Raw genomic sequence first — 14,565 nt, 5'->3', positions numbered from 1 at the left:
ACGTGATGTCGTGCTCTGTTAGCAAAGACACTCGGGTCGGTCGTCTGCTGACACAGTCCATCAACCCTAAATTGTGATACATTGTCCTAATGGATACGTTAGTCAAAGATCCCATATTGATTTCTGCGGTTATTTCACGCAATGTGACCTGTCTGTTAGCACTGACAACTCTACGCAAATGCAGCTGGTATCGGTCGTTAAGTGAAGGCCATTGACCACTGTGTTGTCCTTGTTGAGAGGTAATGCCAGACATTTGGTATTTCTGGACACACTACCACCCTCTCTCAAAGTCTGTTAATTCCCGTCGTGCGGCCATAACCAGGTCAGAAACCTTTTCACATGAATCACCTGAGTAAAAATGACAGATGACAGCTCCGCCAAAGCACTGCCCTTTTATACCTCGTGTACGCGTACGCGATACTACTGTCGTCAGTATATGTGCAAATAGCCATCCGATGAATTTAGTTATCTCAGAGTTTATGCTCCATCTATCTTGCCAATCCCAAATAATTTTTTCTCCAGAAGTAAGATTTAAAACAAAAATATTAAGCAAAATCTGTTTACCTATCTAGGGGACATTACCCAGCATGGTTGCAAAGTTACAAAAATATGAACACAAAAGGTCTATGTCTTTTTTTAATAGCATTCTATATTTTTTATTCGGCGTTTCACTTCCTCTGTCAACGGCATGTTCGAAAACGTTTCATGTACACATGCCGTTATTATAAGCGTGGTGCAAAACTGAATTAGACACACAATGCAGGTAGCCGGAGTAACACAACTCATCCACTTGCTGGTATTGAGAGTAAAGAAGTTGAAATACAATGGAAGTGCATATAGGCCATTCGGTCAACCACGGTCTTCAGTTGAAGATTTATATGTTACTTACTACGAGTACACGGACAAAGACCAGATAGATGGTTCAAATGGCTCTGAGCATTATGGGACTTAACTTCTGAGATCATGAGTCCCCTAGAACTTGGAACTACTTAAACCTAACTAACCTAAGGACATCACACACATCCATGCCCGAGGCAGGATTCGAACCTGCGACCGTAGCGGTCGCGTGGTTCCAGACTGTAGCGCCTAGAACCGCTCGGCCACCGCGGTTGGCGACCAGATAGAAATGTTACTCATCTAAGGACAATATTAATCAGCAGAACAGTATTTACAACATGTTTTCTTATTTGCTGTAAGGGTACATGAAGCACAGTACTGAAGTACTTTTACGCAATATGTTCCGCACAGTAAAAATTGCACCATCAGTACTTTTCTCTGATTCTTTTGATGGTAGGCGCAATGCTACTCAGGCGGAGGAACTCTACAGCGATCGATAATCTCAGAAGGAACTTCTCGACGGATGTTTTCTCATCTTCTTCTGATACTTCAGGTAAAGTGAAGTTTCCCCCAAAGTGAAGCAATCGTCACAGTACTTGCAGAGGTGGAACCACCATAATTACGGTTCTCGCTTGGGTAACACTAGTTTCACAACACTTTCTGGAAACGTGGCGTCATTTTGGCCTCAGGTGCAATATCGACGACCGCATGATCTGCTACCGACTTTGTGACAAGGAAGAATGCAAATGTTATGCTCTTCGATTCACTCCCAGCGATTTCAGCTGACGTCTTAGGTTCCTGGCTAACCACACACTAGGAAGAGGCCACATTTTCGGAAATAAGAATCCAACACTTGTGAGAAGGGAAAATATGATTCCTATTGCTGCTCGTTTCAGTCGCAGCAATTTAAGCCGTCTTCTTAGGTTCCTGTGTATCCAAACACTCGAAAGTTGCTAAATGTTTATTTTATCCTTCGTTTTCAAACTAATGGTTCAAAGGCTCTGAGCACTATGGGACTCAACTTCTGAGGTCATCAGTCCCCTAGAATTTAGAACTACTTCAACCTAACCAACTTAAGGACATCACACACATCCGTGCCCGAGGCAGGAGTCGAACCTGCGACCGTAGCGGTCGCGCGGTTCCGGACTGTAGCGCCCAGAACCGCTCGGCCATTTCGGCCGACCCCTTCGTTTTCAAATCAGACGGAATGTAAATGTTCAAATGTGTGTGAAATCTTATGGGACTTAACTGCTAATGTCATCAGTCCCTAAGCTTACACACTACTTAATCTAAATTATCCTAGGGACAAACACACACACCCATGCCCGAGGGAGGACTCGAACCTCCGCCGCGACCAGCCGCACAGTCCATGACTGCAGCGCATCAGACCGTTAGGCTAATCCCGCGCGGCCTTTCTCAGTTCTGTTTCTGTGAATGTACATGTGTGCACTCAACAGATTGAACAGGACTCTGTCAGTCCTAAAATCAGTGTGCGCCGCATCTTAACAGGCCACTAGTTCTGTCCTTATCATGTGCACTAACGACGAGAATTGCTTCGAATTGATTTCCAGAACCGTAAATAGTTCTGTCTGTGCAGACAGCAGCAAATCCTAACCAATCGGGACTTCTTCTCCGATGTTCCTTTTACTGATAAATATTCCTTCTCAAACAAAGAAAAGATAAATACAAAGAACATGCGTTATTGGTGCAGCAAGAACCTACGACGGCTTAGACTGGTGGAACATCAGCGTCGGTGAAGAATTAATGTCCTGTGTGGGATGCCTGCCACTACAGTTATTGTCCCTTCTTCGAGAATGATAATCTAAATGTCAGTGCATATGCCACCTATCTCAGACGAATTCTTCCTCGTCTTGTGGACAAAGTGCCGTTAAGAATTAGAAATTTTATATAGCACCAACACGGTAGATGTCTAGCACATAATTCCTTGCGTGTACGTCGTGTTCTGAACCGAAGGTATCCTTCCAGATGGGTTGGGCTGCTCGGTCTCTTGACTTAACTCCTCTGGACTTTCTTCTCTTGCTATGCAAAAAAGACGTCATATATCGCGATTTTGCAACTAGTCCAGAGAACGTACAGGAACGTTTCGTGTTTGCTTATAATTGATTGGCTTCGACAGGCAGACCTGGAAGCAGGGGTGAATTCTTTTATCCAACACGTGAATCAGTGTATGACTGCCCACAGTCACCTTTTTGAGCACTTTTGAATGTTCTGCCCCTTTTTGTGCCCACAACGAATTACAGTTTTCTAAAATGGTATTAACAATCCGCGTTTCTGTTTCCCATTAAGTTCAACGTTGTACTTACGTGAATATGTGATGCGTATGTGAACATGTTTGACGGTTGTCTGCATGACGTATGTGCAGTTTCCTTGTGGTTCCATTTGTTTGTTGACAACGTTTTGGACGCGTTACGTTACTCCGGGTGCTTGCAATGTGCACTGGTAAAGAAGATTAAAAGTGAAGTGAATTTTATGTTACGTTTGTAATAAAGTCATGTTTGCGTGATTGGCACATTGTGATCAGGTTTTTAAAAGGTTTTATGAAGAGAAGAAGTTGACTGCTGAATAAAAAATGTGGGATGTTATTTACAGAAGACTTGCTGTTGCTTAACTCTTGCTAACGAACAAAGTTGCACAAAAAGCAGCCATGCTGTTTGGATTCCCCTTGATAGGTAAACAACATTATATTGGTGCATTTTTTTTATTTTGCTTCTGGACAGGAAGTTAGCTGGGGCGATCAAAATAAAAGGTACAGCCAGTGTAGTCATAATTTCTTCGCACAACCGACACATCAACCAGTTCACTGCCTTTGCCAGCAGTCTACAGTACAGACGGTGTCGAACGCTTTCTGTAGCTTCCAACGGCTTCGACGCCGACGCGGCACTAAAGTGCGAGTTTGGTTTTTTTGTCATCCGGAAACGCAGAGCCCGCGGCTCGGCTGCAGGCGTGTCGGCTGCACACGAGAGTGTCACGTCCGCCTCTGTTCCGTCCGCTGTGTTGTGTAGTGTCGTGCGCCGTGCTGCGGCGGTGCTGCGGCAGAGCGGGCTGCGGGCTGCGCTGGTGGGCGGGTCGCCGATCGATGCCGTGCGCCGGCGGCGCCAGCTCACCCACACACCCTCGCACCGCCCGCCTGGCCTTATTTTAACTCATTTCCTACCGCCGCCCTCACCATTCATCCTGCACTGCTAAAGGCTCACAATTCGCGTGACGCATTGCTGGCGCATGTCGTCATATCGTGGCGAGAGAAGTGCTTCTGTATGCTTCCTCCTTCCGGGAGCTCCGGAGTATACGAGTCTATCATTTCCACATTCGTAACTCGGACACAAATTTCGTTCCTAAGTTCCTGAAGATGTTTCATGTGCACTGCCCTTCAACTGTGATATGTAATGTTATGTTTCTATCTTCAACTGCTGAAATCAACAAGTTTGTTCATTGTTTCAATCTAGAGAAACATATTCGACTACAAAAGTTGAAATTCATACAGGGGTTCCACAAAATATGGAAACACTAAAAACACAACACATTACCATGCTTAGTACGGCATAGAAAACCCGTTGGCATCCAAAACACCTTCCAGCCGTCGTGGGATGGACAAACACAGGCCTCGTTTGGTTTGCAAGGTGTACATTGTATCCGCAAAATAGTGGCAAGTTCACGTAACGACGATGGAGACGGACAACAATCACCTACCCTTCTGACCAAAGTAGACCACAAGGGCTAATAATATTGAGATCTGATGACTGTGGAGGCAAAGGGGTATGCGACAATTCAATCCTCGTGCCAACAAAACGTCCTGGACGTTGCCAGCTGTTTGAACATCGGCCCTACCGTGTTGGTACACAGCGTCACCATTGGTTCAAAATGGTTCAAATGGCTCTGAGTACTATGGGACTTAACATCTGAGGTCATCAGTCCCCTAGAACGTAGAACTACTTAAACGTAACTAACCTAAGGACACCACGCACATCCATGCCCGAGGCAGGATTCGAACCTGTGACCGTAGCAGTCACGCGGTTCCGGGCTGAAGCGCCCAGAACCGCTCGGCCACCGAACCGGCGTCACCATTGGGAAACAAACTCTCTACCACAGGATGGACCTGATCAACCAAAATGGTCACACAGTCCTTGGCTGTAAAGCGGCGGCCTTGCGTAGTAAACATGGAGCCCATTGAATACTACGAACTGGCTGCACCTACCATCACCGAACCCCGCTAGATTTCACTCTTGGGACGTAAACTCGGTCAGAAGTTGGAACCAGTGTGATAAAAGACCCTTACATCCAAATGCCTTCTTCCATTGCTCCATAGTCCAGGTTTTATGGCTAGTTAAGGGCATTTACAACACTAACGAGTGGTTTTGGAGTTCCAGATCGCCCTGCAAAAATGGTTCAAATGGCTCTGAGCACTATGGGACTTAACAGCTATGGTCATCAGTCCCCTAGAACTTAGAACTACTTAAACCTAACTAACCTAAGGACATCACACAACACCCAGCCATCACGAGGCAGAGAAAATCCCTGACCCCGCCGGGAATCGAACCCGGGAACCCGGGCGTGGAAAGCGAGAACGCTACCGCACGACCACGAGCTGCGGGCGATCGCCCTGCAGTTCCCTGCTTATGGAGCTCCCTTGTGTTGGTTTGGTGCTGAGAGGTTTCGTGAATGCGACGTTTAATTCTGCAGTGGCTCCTGTAGCTACCGTCCTCTTATTTTTCGTCACAATCCTTTTCAAACGATTACTCATCAAACACTTTCCTCCGTATTGTGGCTAGCGGGTGATGTTTTCCTACTTTGCCTTTAGACAGTATAACTCTTCGATACGGTGCCTCGTGAAACACCAAACACTTTGGCTCCCTTGGTTACGGAAGCAACCGCCATACCGCCATACGAGCATCAACAATTTGTGCATCTTGTAATTCACTTAGTTCCTACATAACTACACATCTGAGACTGCAATGAAGCGTGTCCTGATGAGTACTGGCACTTAAAATGTTTTGAGGGGGTTGCAAAGATTCAGTTCGTGGTCAAATGTAACAGCACAACCTCCAGGCCTGGCTACAATCTGCATTTATCTTCAACCATGCAGTTCTAGCGTTGTTTCCATATTTTGGCCAAACCTTGTACCTGTGTACCAGTACTACATCATTTTCAAACGCCAGTTGTCTACGTAATTGTTACAATAGTGCAGGCAAATAACGCTCCGCTCGAAGAAATGCTGTGTTGATGTGTGCATTTCAATCAGTATATTAGAGTTGAGTATACAGGATGGTTGGAAACCGTCTGAAAATGTTGTCAGAGTGTTGCAGGGGAGGTTGTGCTGATAAATAACTATCAAGGAAAAAATTCGAAACCTTTCGCCGTTTCTGATTAATTTAGCATTGCAGTTAGCCAATCAGGTCTTCCCACGCGCAAACTGTAGCAGCCGGCCAGAGGCGGTGGTGCTAAATGTGTTCTTCAACACGAAATTTAAACAGGTGAGAGTGGAAAGGAGAGAATCCCACCCGATAGTTCAGTAGCCTTGTGCGCTGCCGTCCACGAATCACTGGCGTTGCGGCTATTCGCTTGTGTAGCAGACTTTTATCTGATAGTCATTCCATCACCTTCGGAAATCGCATTGACTAGTCGATCATTGTCGGAGGTGTTTGTTTACCTGCGAATGTACACTCAGGTGACAAAAGTCATGGGATACCTCCTAATCACTTCAGTCCGGAACCGCCCTGCTGCTACGGTCGCAGGTTTGAATCCTGCCTCGGGCATGGATGTGTGTGATGTCCTTGGGTTAGTTATGTCTATGTAGTTCTAAGTCTAGGTTACTGATGACCTCAGATGTTAAGTCCCATAGTGCTTAGAGCCATTTGAACCACTTGAACCAACCTCCTAATCTCCTAATATCGTGTCGGACCTGCTTTTGGACGGTGTAGTGCAACAACTCGACGTGGCATGGAACCAACAAGTCGCTGGAAGTTCCCTGCAGAAATATTGAACCATGCTGCCCCCACAGCTGTCCAGAATTGCGAAAGTGTTGCCGGTACACGATTTTTTGTACAAACTGACCTCTTGCTTGTGTCCCACAAATGTTCGATGTGATTCATGGCTGGCGATATGGCGGGAAAAATCATTCACTCAGACTTTCCAGAATCACTTCAAACTAGTCGCGGACGATTTTGGTCCGTTGACATTTCTCATTTTCGTCTGCTAAAATTCAATCGCTGTTTGAGAACGTGAAGTCTATGAATGGCTGCAAAAGGTTTCCAAGTAGCCTAAAATAGCCATTTCCAGTTCCACACTACTATGCTGCCACCACCAGCTTGCACACTGCCTCGTCGACAACTTGATTCCAAGGCTTTGTGGGGTCTACGCCACACTCCAACCCTACCATTAACTCTTACCAATTGAAATCATGACTCATCTGACCAGGTCACGGTTTTCCATTCGTCTAGGATTCAACCGGTACAGTCACAAACCCCTGAGAGGTGCTGCAGGCTATGCAAAGGCACTCGCTTCGATCGTCTGCTGCCGTAACCCATTAACGCTAAATTTCACCGCACTGTCCTAACTGATACATTCGTCTTACGTCTCAAATTGATTCCTGCGGTTATTTTACACAGTATCGATTGTCTGTTAACACTGACAACTCTACGCAAACACAGCTGGTCTTGGTAGTTAAGTGAAAGCCGTCGGCCACTGCATTGTCCGTGGTGAGAGGTAATGCCTAAAATTTGGTATTCACGGCACATTCTTGACGTGATGGATTTCAGAATATTAAATTCCCTGACGATTTCCGAAATGGAATGTCCCATGCTCCAACTACCATTGCACATTCAAAATCTATTAATTCCTGTAGTGCGGCCATTATCATGTCGGAAACCTTTCCACATGAACCACCTGAGAACAAATTACAGCTCCGGCAATCAACTGCCCTTTTATACCTTGCGTAGGTGATACGTCCTCCATCTGTGTACGTGCATATCGCTATCCGACGACTTTTGTTACTTCAGTGTATTGCAGTAATGATATTGTGTCTGTATTCTGAAATCAACACATTTGTTCTCTGTTCGTTTCAGTCTAGAGGACCATCTTTGAGTACAAATGTTGAAATTCATACAGGGATTGGATAAAAAGTAAAAACACGAAAAACACAACACATTGTCACGTTTAGCACACTTTAGAAAGCTTGTTGGCGTTCAAAACAGTTTCCAGTCGTCTTGAAGTGGAGAAATACCAGTCCTGCGTGTTTTTCAAGGGAATCTCACACCATTCTAACTGCAAATTAGTGGCAAGTTCAGGTAATGATGATGGAGGCGGATTGCGATCAATCACACTTCTCACCAAAGTATGTCAGAAGGCTCAATAACACTGAGGTCTGATAACTGTGGTCATCTTCGTGCCCACGAAACCAGTCCTGAACGATGCGAGCTGTTTGAACAGGGGCGCCGGCCGCGGTGGTCTCGCGGTTCTAGGCGCGCAGTCCGGAGCCGTGCGACTGCTACGGTCGCAGGTTCGAATCCTGCCTCGGGCATGGATGTGTGTGATGTCCATAGGTTAGTTAGGTTTAAGTAGTTCTAAGTTCTAGGGGACTGATGACCACAGCAGTTGAGTCCCATAGTGCTCAGAGCCATTTGAACCATTTTTTTTAACAGGGGCGCTGTCGTCTTGAAAAAGAACAGCGCCGTTAGGGAACAAACATTCTACGATGCGAAAGACTTGATCAGCCAAACGATTACATAATGCTTGGAAGTAACGCGATCTTGCATTGTAACTATGTGGCCCATGGAACACCACGGTATGGCTCTCCATATCATCACCGTACACCACAGTGATTCATTCTTGGGACGTAAACTCGGCCACAAGTTGGAAACAGAGTGAAATAAGTATTATCCGACCAAATAATTTCTTCCATTGCTCAATAATCAAGGTTTTATAATTTAGGTCCACGTTTTCGTGTTACGGAGATTCCCATCACTGCTATGTCGTTTTGGAATACCAAGTCGCCACTCAATACCCTTCATGTTGTTTTGGTGATGACAAATTTCGGAAGTGAGACTTCCAGATCTGCAGTGGCTTTTGTGGCTGTCGTCGTTTTTCGTCACGACCTTTTTCGTGACCATCTGTCGCGATCACCATTGAACAGAGGCTTATCGGATGACGCTTTCCCGCTGTCCCAATAAACGCTCTAAGTCTTCGCTATTACAGTTATTGAAACAAAGAACACTTCTACTCCCGTTGTTACGGAAGCACCCATCACACGATCGCCAACCATTTGCCCCCGCTCGAATGCACTGAGCTCCAGCATGATGCATTCACAACTGTACACAACTATGTTCTAAACGTAGCTGACACTTGCAACGTATTAAGGACACTGCGCCGGTGCCATTCGTGGTCATATGCGGCAGCGCAACCTGAAAGCTTGGCTGGTATCTGGATTTACGTTTAAGTACCCGTTTCTCGCCGTGTTTCCTTATTTTTGTCCAACCCATATATTTTGTAAGCAGTACACCATAGCTAAAAGCCGGCTTGTTACGTTACAGTCAGAACAGTACAAGCATATGACGGTTGAAGAAGCGCTATGTGAATACGTGCACTGCAATCAGTATATTAGGATTTAATACATAGAAGCTTACTAATGGATTGTAACCAGTCTGTGACAATGGTGTTCTACTGAACACAGATATGAATTTCAACCCTTATGAAGATAATCATATACACTGAAACGGGCAGTGAACAGATGAGTTTCATTAACAGATGAGGGTATCAGTCAAATTATTCCTACTCTAAATTATCTGTTAGACTGGCTTTCTGTTATCCTTAATTGGCTGAGGACACAGTGGTTGTTTCCGTAAATATCACTGACGAACAGAACTGTAAGTGGCCACCGAATTGTTGCCGGTTCTCAGCGACAGTTGCGATACGGTCATGCACGTGCCTTGCGCTTGAAGAAAGCTTGTATCTGCAAATTATTCTCTCGCTTGGTTACGCAGAATTTATCGCCTACCGCCACCATCAACGACGACAACTAACAACAAAAGAAATAAGAATTCACTAAATAGCTTGCCACGATCACGTTTAACGTTCGCATTGGCTACGAATTCGTAGCACAGCGCTCAGGCAATTACTGAAGGCTCTTCTACTGTCGGAGAAAGCGTGACGTAGATGAGCGGGGCAAGCCTAAACTCCGCCGCCATTGTTCGTGACTCCAATGCGAATATGTATCCTGCCGTAATTAAACTAGTAAAAACAATTCGTATTAAACACACTTTCTGTTTATTGTAATAATCCTTGATTTAAGCGTTTTAGCTCACATTGCATGTGTATATTTTTAATGTACTGTAAGTTATATGACTTCATTCCTTCTGAAGAAGGTACTCCCAGAGGTATTGAAACCTGATCAAGGCGTATTACAATATCCTTTATGCCAGCAACTGGCTGTATACTACATTTATTGAAAACTTTCAGTTTACGTTGCCACTTTTATGTAATAGTTAAATGTGTAGCAACCAGGACGATCTAAGCTGAATAGAAAAATAATATTTACAGTAATATGCATCATAGCTGTAGAAGTATGCCATTATTGCATCTTTTTTTCTTTTTTTCTCTTTTTGTACAGCCAATCAAATCACTAGCTGCCGTGACGTCAGATGTAAACACTTAAGTCTTTTCTTCAGTCAACCCCATGTTCAACATGCTTTGTGTCATGAATGCAGACCGCTATGCTGTAATGCTCAAAGAAAATCTTTTCCTCATGTAAGTAAAATGTAAAGACTCGATACACTTGAAAGGTCTCTGTTGGATTCCTTTCATGTCAATTTCTTAAATATGTTGTCATTTACGGCATAAATTCCTTTTCTAAATTTACTGTGGTGTTTCTGGCTATCTGGGAGGAGACTGAGGAGTGAAACGTGTTACTTTTACACATAAACAAGAACGATCTGTCACACTACTACACTTTAAAACACAGTTTATATGTAATTCATGTCACACAGTCTCATACGGAACCTACATCCGCTTTCTTTTATATACTGTATATGATAAGATACTGCCATCCCCCTTCCCTTCTGTGTGAGAGGATGAATGAGCAAATGTATTTCTAGTTGCATGCTTGAGGGTAGCAGACAAGCCTGTCTGCTAGAGAACAGTAGGACCAACGTCGGAACAGGTAGCTACGCTTTCTAAAAGCAGAGAGGTTTCTATTCTTAGTATGGTCCTGTCCGTCCCTTGTCATGCTGGTATAGGAAGCTGCCCCTCTGGCCACTTCCGTTTGTATTTGTGAGCCACCCCTTGGTAGGAGCGCAGGTCAGTCTGTCCGTAGCGAGTGTCTGAAGTGGTAAGATCTCCGGCTAAGCGCGTGTCGGCTAAGTCCGTAGGATTCAAAATGGTTCAAATGGCTCTGAGCACTATGGGACTTAACATCTCTGGTCATCAGTCCCCTAGAACTTAGAACTACTTAAACCTAACTAACCTAAGGACATCACACACATCCATGCCCGAGGCAGGATTCGAACCTGCGACCGTAGCTGTCGCTTTCAGTATCCTGGGTACACTGTACGCCAGGTTTTGATGTTCTTCATGGCAAGCAATTCTGGGCTTAAAATTTCAGCAAGATAATGCCCGCCCGCACATGGCGAGAGTTTCTGCTGCTTGTCTTCATGCTTGCCAAACCATACCTCAGCCAGCAAGGTCGACGGATCTCTCGCCAATTGAGAGCATTATGGGCTGCTGCAACAGACTACGAGGCTCATGTGGCCCTTAAACCATCACCTGTTCCTAAATTTTGTCATCCCCAGCCTATTCCGTTTGCTCTGTGGCCAGCTATCACGGATGATCTGGATGACTGCAGGGATATCATTGAAACCGTTTCTTCCAGCCAATGGGATATGCCTCTGGTTGTTGTTCGTAAGCCTGCAGGGACATTTTATTTGTGCAAGGATTTTAAGCACACCATTACCCAAACCATTAGTAGGTTGCTCCACTGTTCCTACCCCAAAGAAATACTTACAAAGCTGGAAGGCAGTGAGTGTTTTTCGAAAATTGATTTGAGACAGGCATATCTGCAGCTTCATCTGGATTCCACCTCATTTCCAGAGATTCTTAGAACAGCTAATGCAAGGTGTCCTGTGCTGCGCAAATTGTCTTGATAATATTGCCACAGGTATTGGCAGAAAAATCTCACTAACCTTTGGATTCTGTTAACTGCAAGATGCAGGCTTTAAGTGTAATCTGCAGATGTCAAAGTTTTATCAAATAGAAACAGAATATTTGGGCCACCTTCTTTCAAAGGATGGTGTCAATCCTACAGAACAACCGGATCGAGCCCTCCAACCGGATCGAGATGTTGACGAACTAACGCGCCAATCGGACAGAATTTGACACAATATCCGTCACGAGGAGATCCAACAAGTCTCTTAAACAATGCCAGTCTTAATAACAGCTTGCAGATGAGCCAGAGGTGGGACCAACGGCGTTACTGAGTGCTCAGATTTTGCAGCTCTTTCTCTTGAATAAATCATTCAATTTGTCTGAGATTATTTGGTTGTCTGTACATGTACGTCACAGAACGGATTTTCATCCCATTAAGATGATTACGCAGTGGTGCGTCTTTTTTTTTCTGTCTTAGAGTGTATTATTCTTCATTCTTTGCAGTGAGTCACAAAGCATTCATGTATATATTTCGAATGAAAGACAATCTTGTGCGATTTTGAGACTCACCCCTCATCCGTTTAGAGAGACCCTTCCTGTTTAATCCTATGAGGAACTCTAAGAAGTCATATCTTGTTGTCTAAACATTTAGCTAAAGCTTTCGATAGGGCTTGAAACTTTTGAAACTAGATGTCTACTCTCAGATCCGGGAACAACGTTGCAGATTGTGATTTTTGTGGGAACAGCACTAGCAAGAATGGTTATTTTAACATACTGTGCGAATCATTAAAACGAATCAACTACTATCTCTGTCACAAGTATCGTTGCTGGTCACATGTTTGAGAATTGTAGTAACTAATGAACGTTTGCCCTGAGCAGATTTTGACATGGCCTCTTTATGATACTGAATAAGTCTTCCAAAGATAAAGCGTGTCCGTTATGATGCTGTCCATACCTTGTCATCACTTACACAAATAATAACATTATTTGTCACATTATTCGGAGCTGTCGAGGGGAAACACACCTCTCAGTCTGAAACATATCTAAATTAAAGATTTCAATGCTTCTAGTATGACGACCTCTCAGTTGCAGACGGGCATCTTTCTTGATAATCTGCGTGTCACTGGCAGGTTTACGTCACTGGCAGGTCTATGTTTCCTGGCAGGGCACACGATTCTGATAGCGACACGCAGGTCTCAGTGCAATGGCTGGGACTGTGAGACACTCATTTCTGGGAAGATGCTGTGTCTCCTGGGCGACTGAACTCCGAGAATCTTAGGTGCCCATACCTGGTTGGTCAGGCACATCAATTTACAGCAGTTTCTAGTTCCTCGGCGTTATTAAAGCTTTCTGCTGTTCACAAAAGATAACAACTTCATTCTTCAGTAGGAAACCGTGGGCCAAAAACAAATTACCTTGATAGATTTTTAGCCGAAAGCTCTGTTAAAATTTGCGTACCAACAGGCATAGATAAAAATAGATGTCAGCAACAAAAGCGAATAAAATTAAAGTTCACCGCACCAAATCTAAAATTGGGCGTTGGAGGAGGAGTGATATATTGACGAAACAACCAAAAGTTGCTACAGTAACTTTCGGATTACAGGAATATTAGAACCAATTTATTAAACTTCAGACTCAGGATTTACTATATAAATTTACATAAAAAAGTAATAAAACTGTTGCTAAGTACAGAAATACATACTGTAAGCCCCCATGGACCATGGACCTTGCCGAGATTGCGTGGCTTGCGTGCCTAAAAGATAGTGATAGCTGTACTATGGATGCAACCACAACGGAGCTGTATCTGTGGAGATGTCACACAAACGTGTGGTTCCTGACAAGGGACTGCAGACTTTCCAGTAGTTCCAGGGGCAACAGTCTGGATAATTCACTGATCTGGGCTCGTAACATCAGCAGACATGACGTTGCTCTGCTGTACTATGAACCAAGGCATGCAGCTCTAGTTTATGGTTAAATGACGATGGCACCCTCTTGGGTAAAACAGTTCCCCATTCAGATCTTCGGGCGAGGATTTATCGGGAGAATGTCATCTTCAGGAAAAACAAACTGGCATTCTACGTGTCGGATCGTGGAATGTTAGAGCCCTTAATAGGGCAGGTTGGTTAGAAAATTTAAAAAAGGAAGAGGGTAGGTTGAAGTTAGTTATAGTGGGAATTAGTGAAGTTCTGTGGCAGAAAGAAGAGGACATCTGGACAGGTGAGTACAGGGTTATAAATACAAAATCAAATTCGCGGAATTTAACAGAAGGTCTGGTAATGAATAATAAAATAGGAAAGTGGGTAATCTACTACTAACAGCATAGTGAACGCATTATTGCTTCTAAGGTATATATGAAGCCAGCATCAACCGGAATAGTATAAGTTTATATGTCAAAAAGCACCGCTGATGATGAAGAGACTGAAAGAATGTATAATGAGATAATCGAAATTACTCTTATAGTTAAGGAAGAGTAAAATTTAATGGTGATTGGGGAATGGATTTCGGTAATAGTAAAAGAAAGAGAAGGAAAAATAGTAGGAGAAGACGGACGGGAAGAAAGAAGAAAAGGAGGAAACCATC

General features: G+C 44.2%; 1 protein-coding gene across 1 annotated transcript in view; it reads left to right on the top strand.

Moving 5' to 3' along the window:
* The window catches only part of LOC126260610 (uncharacterized), a 40,199-nt gene extending 36,155 nt beyond the window's left edge, over positions 1–4,044 (top strand). Inside the window, exon 4 of the mRNA XM_049957947.1 lies at positions 3,675–4,044. Within this exon, the coding sequence (XP_049813904.1) occupies positions 3,675–4,044 (370 nt within the window). The remainder of the gene's footprint in view (positions 1–3,674) is intronic.
* Positions 4,045–14,565: the final 10,521 nt, after the last annotated feature.

This window comes from Schistocerca nitens, chromosome 5 (genome assembly GCF_023898315.1).
Source record: "Schistocerca nitens isolate TAMUIC-IGC-003100 chromosome 5, iqSchNite1.1, whole genome shotgun sequence".
Taxonomy (NCBI): Eukaryota; Metazoa; Arthropoda; class Insecta; order Orthoptera; family Acrididae; genus Schistocerca; species Schistocerca nitens.
This window is presented reverse-complemented; position numbering and strand designations above follow the sequence as displayed.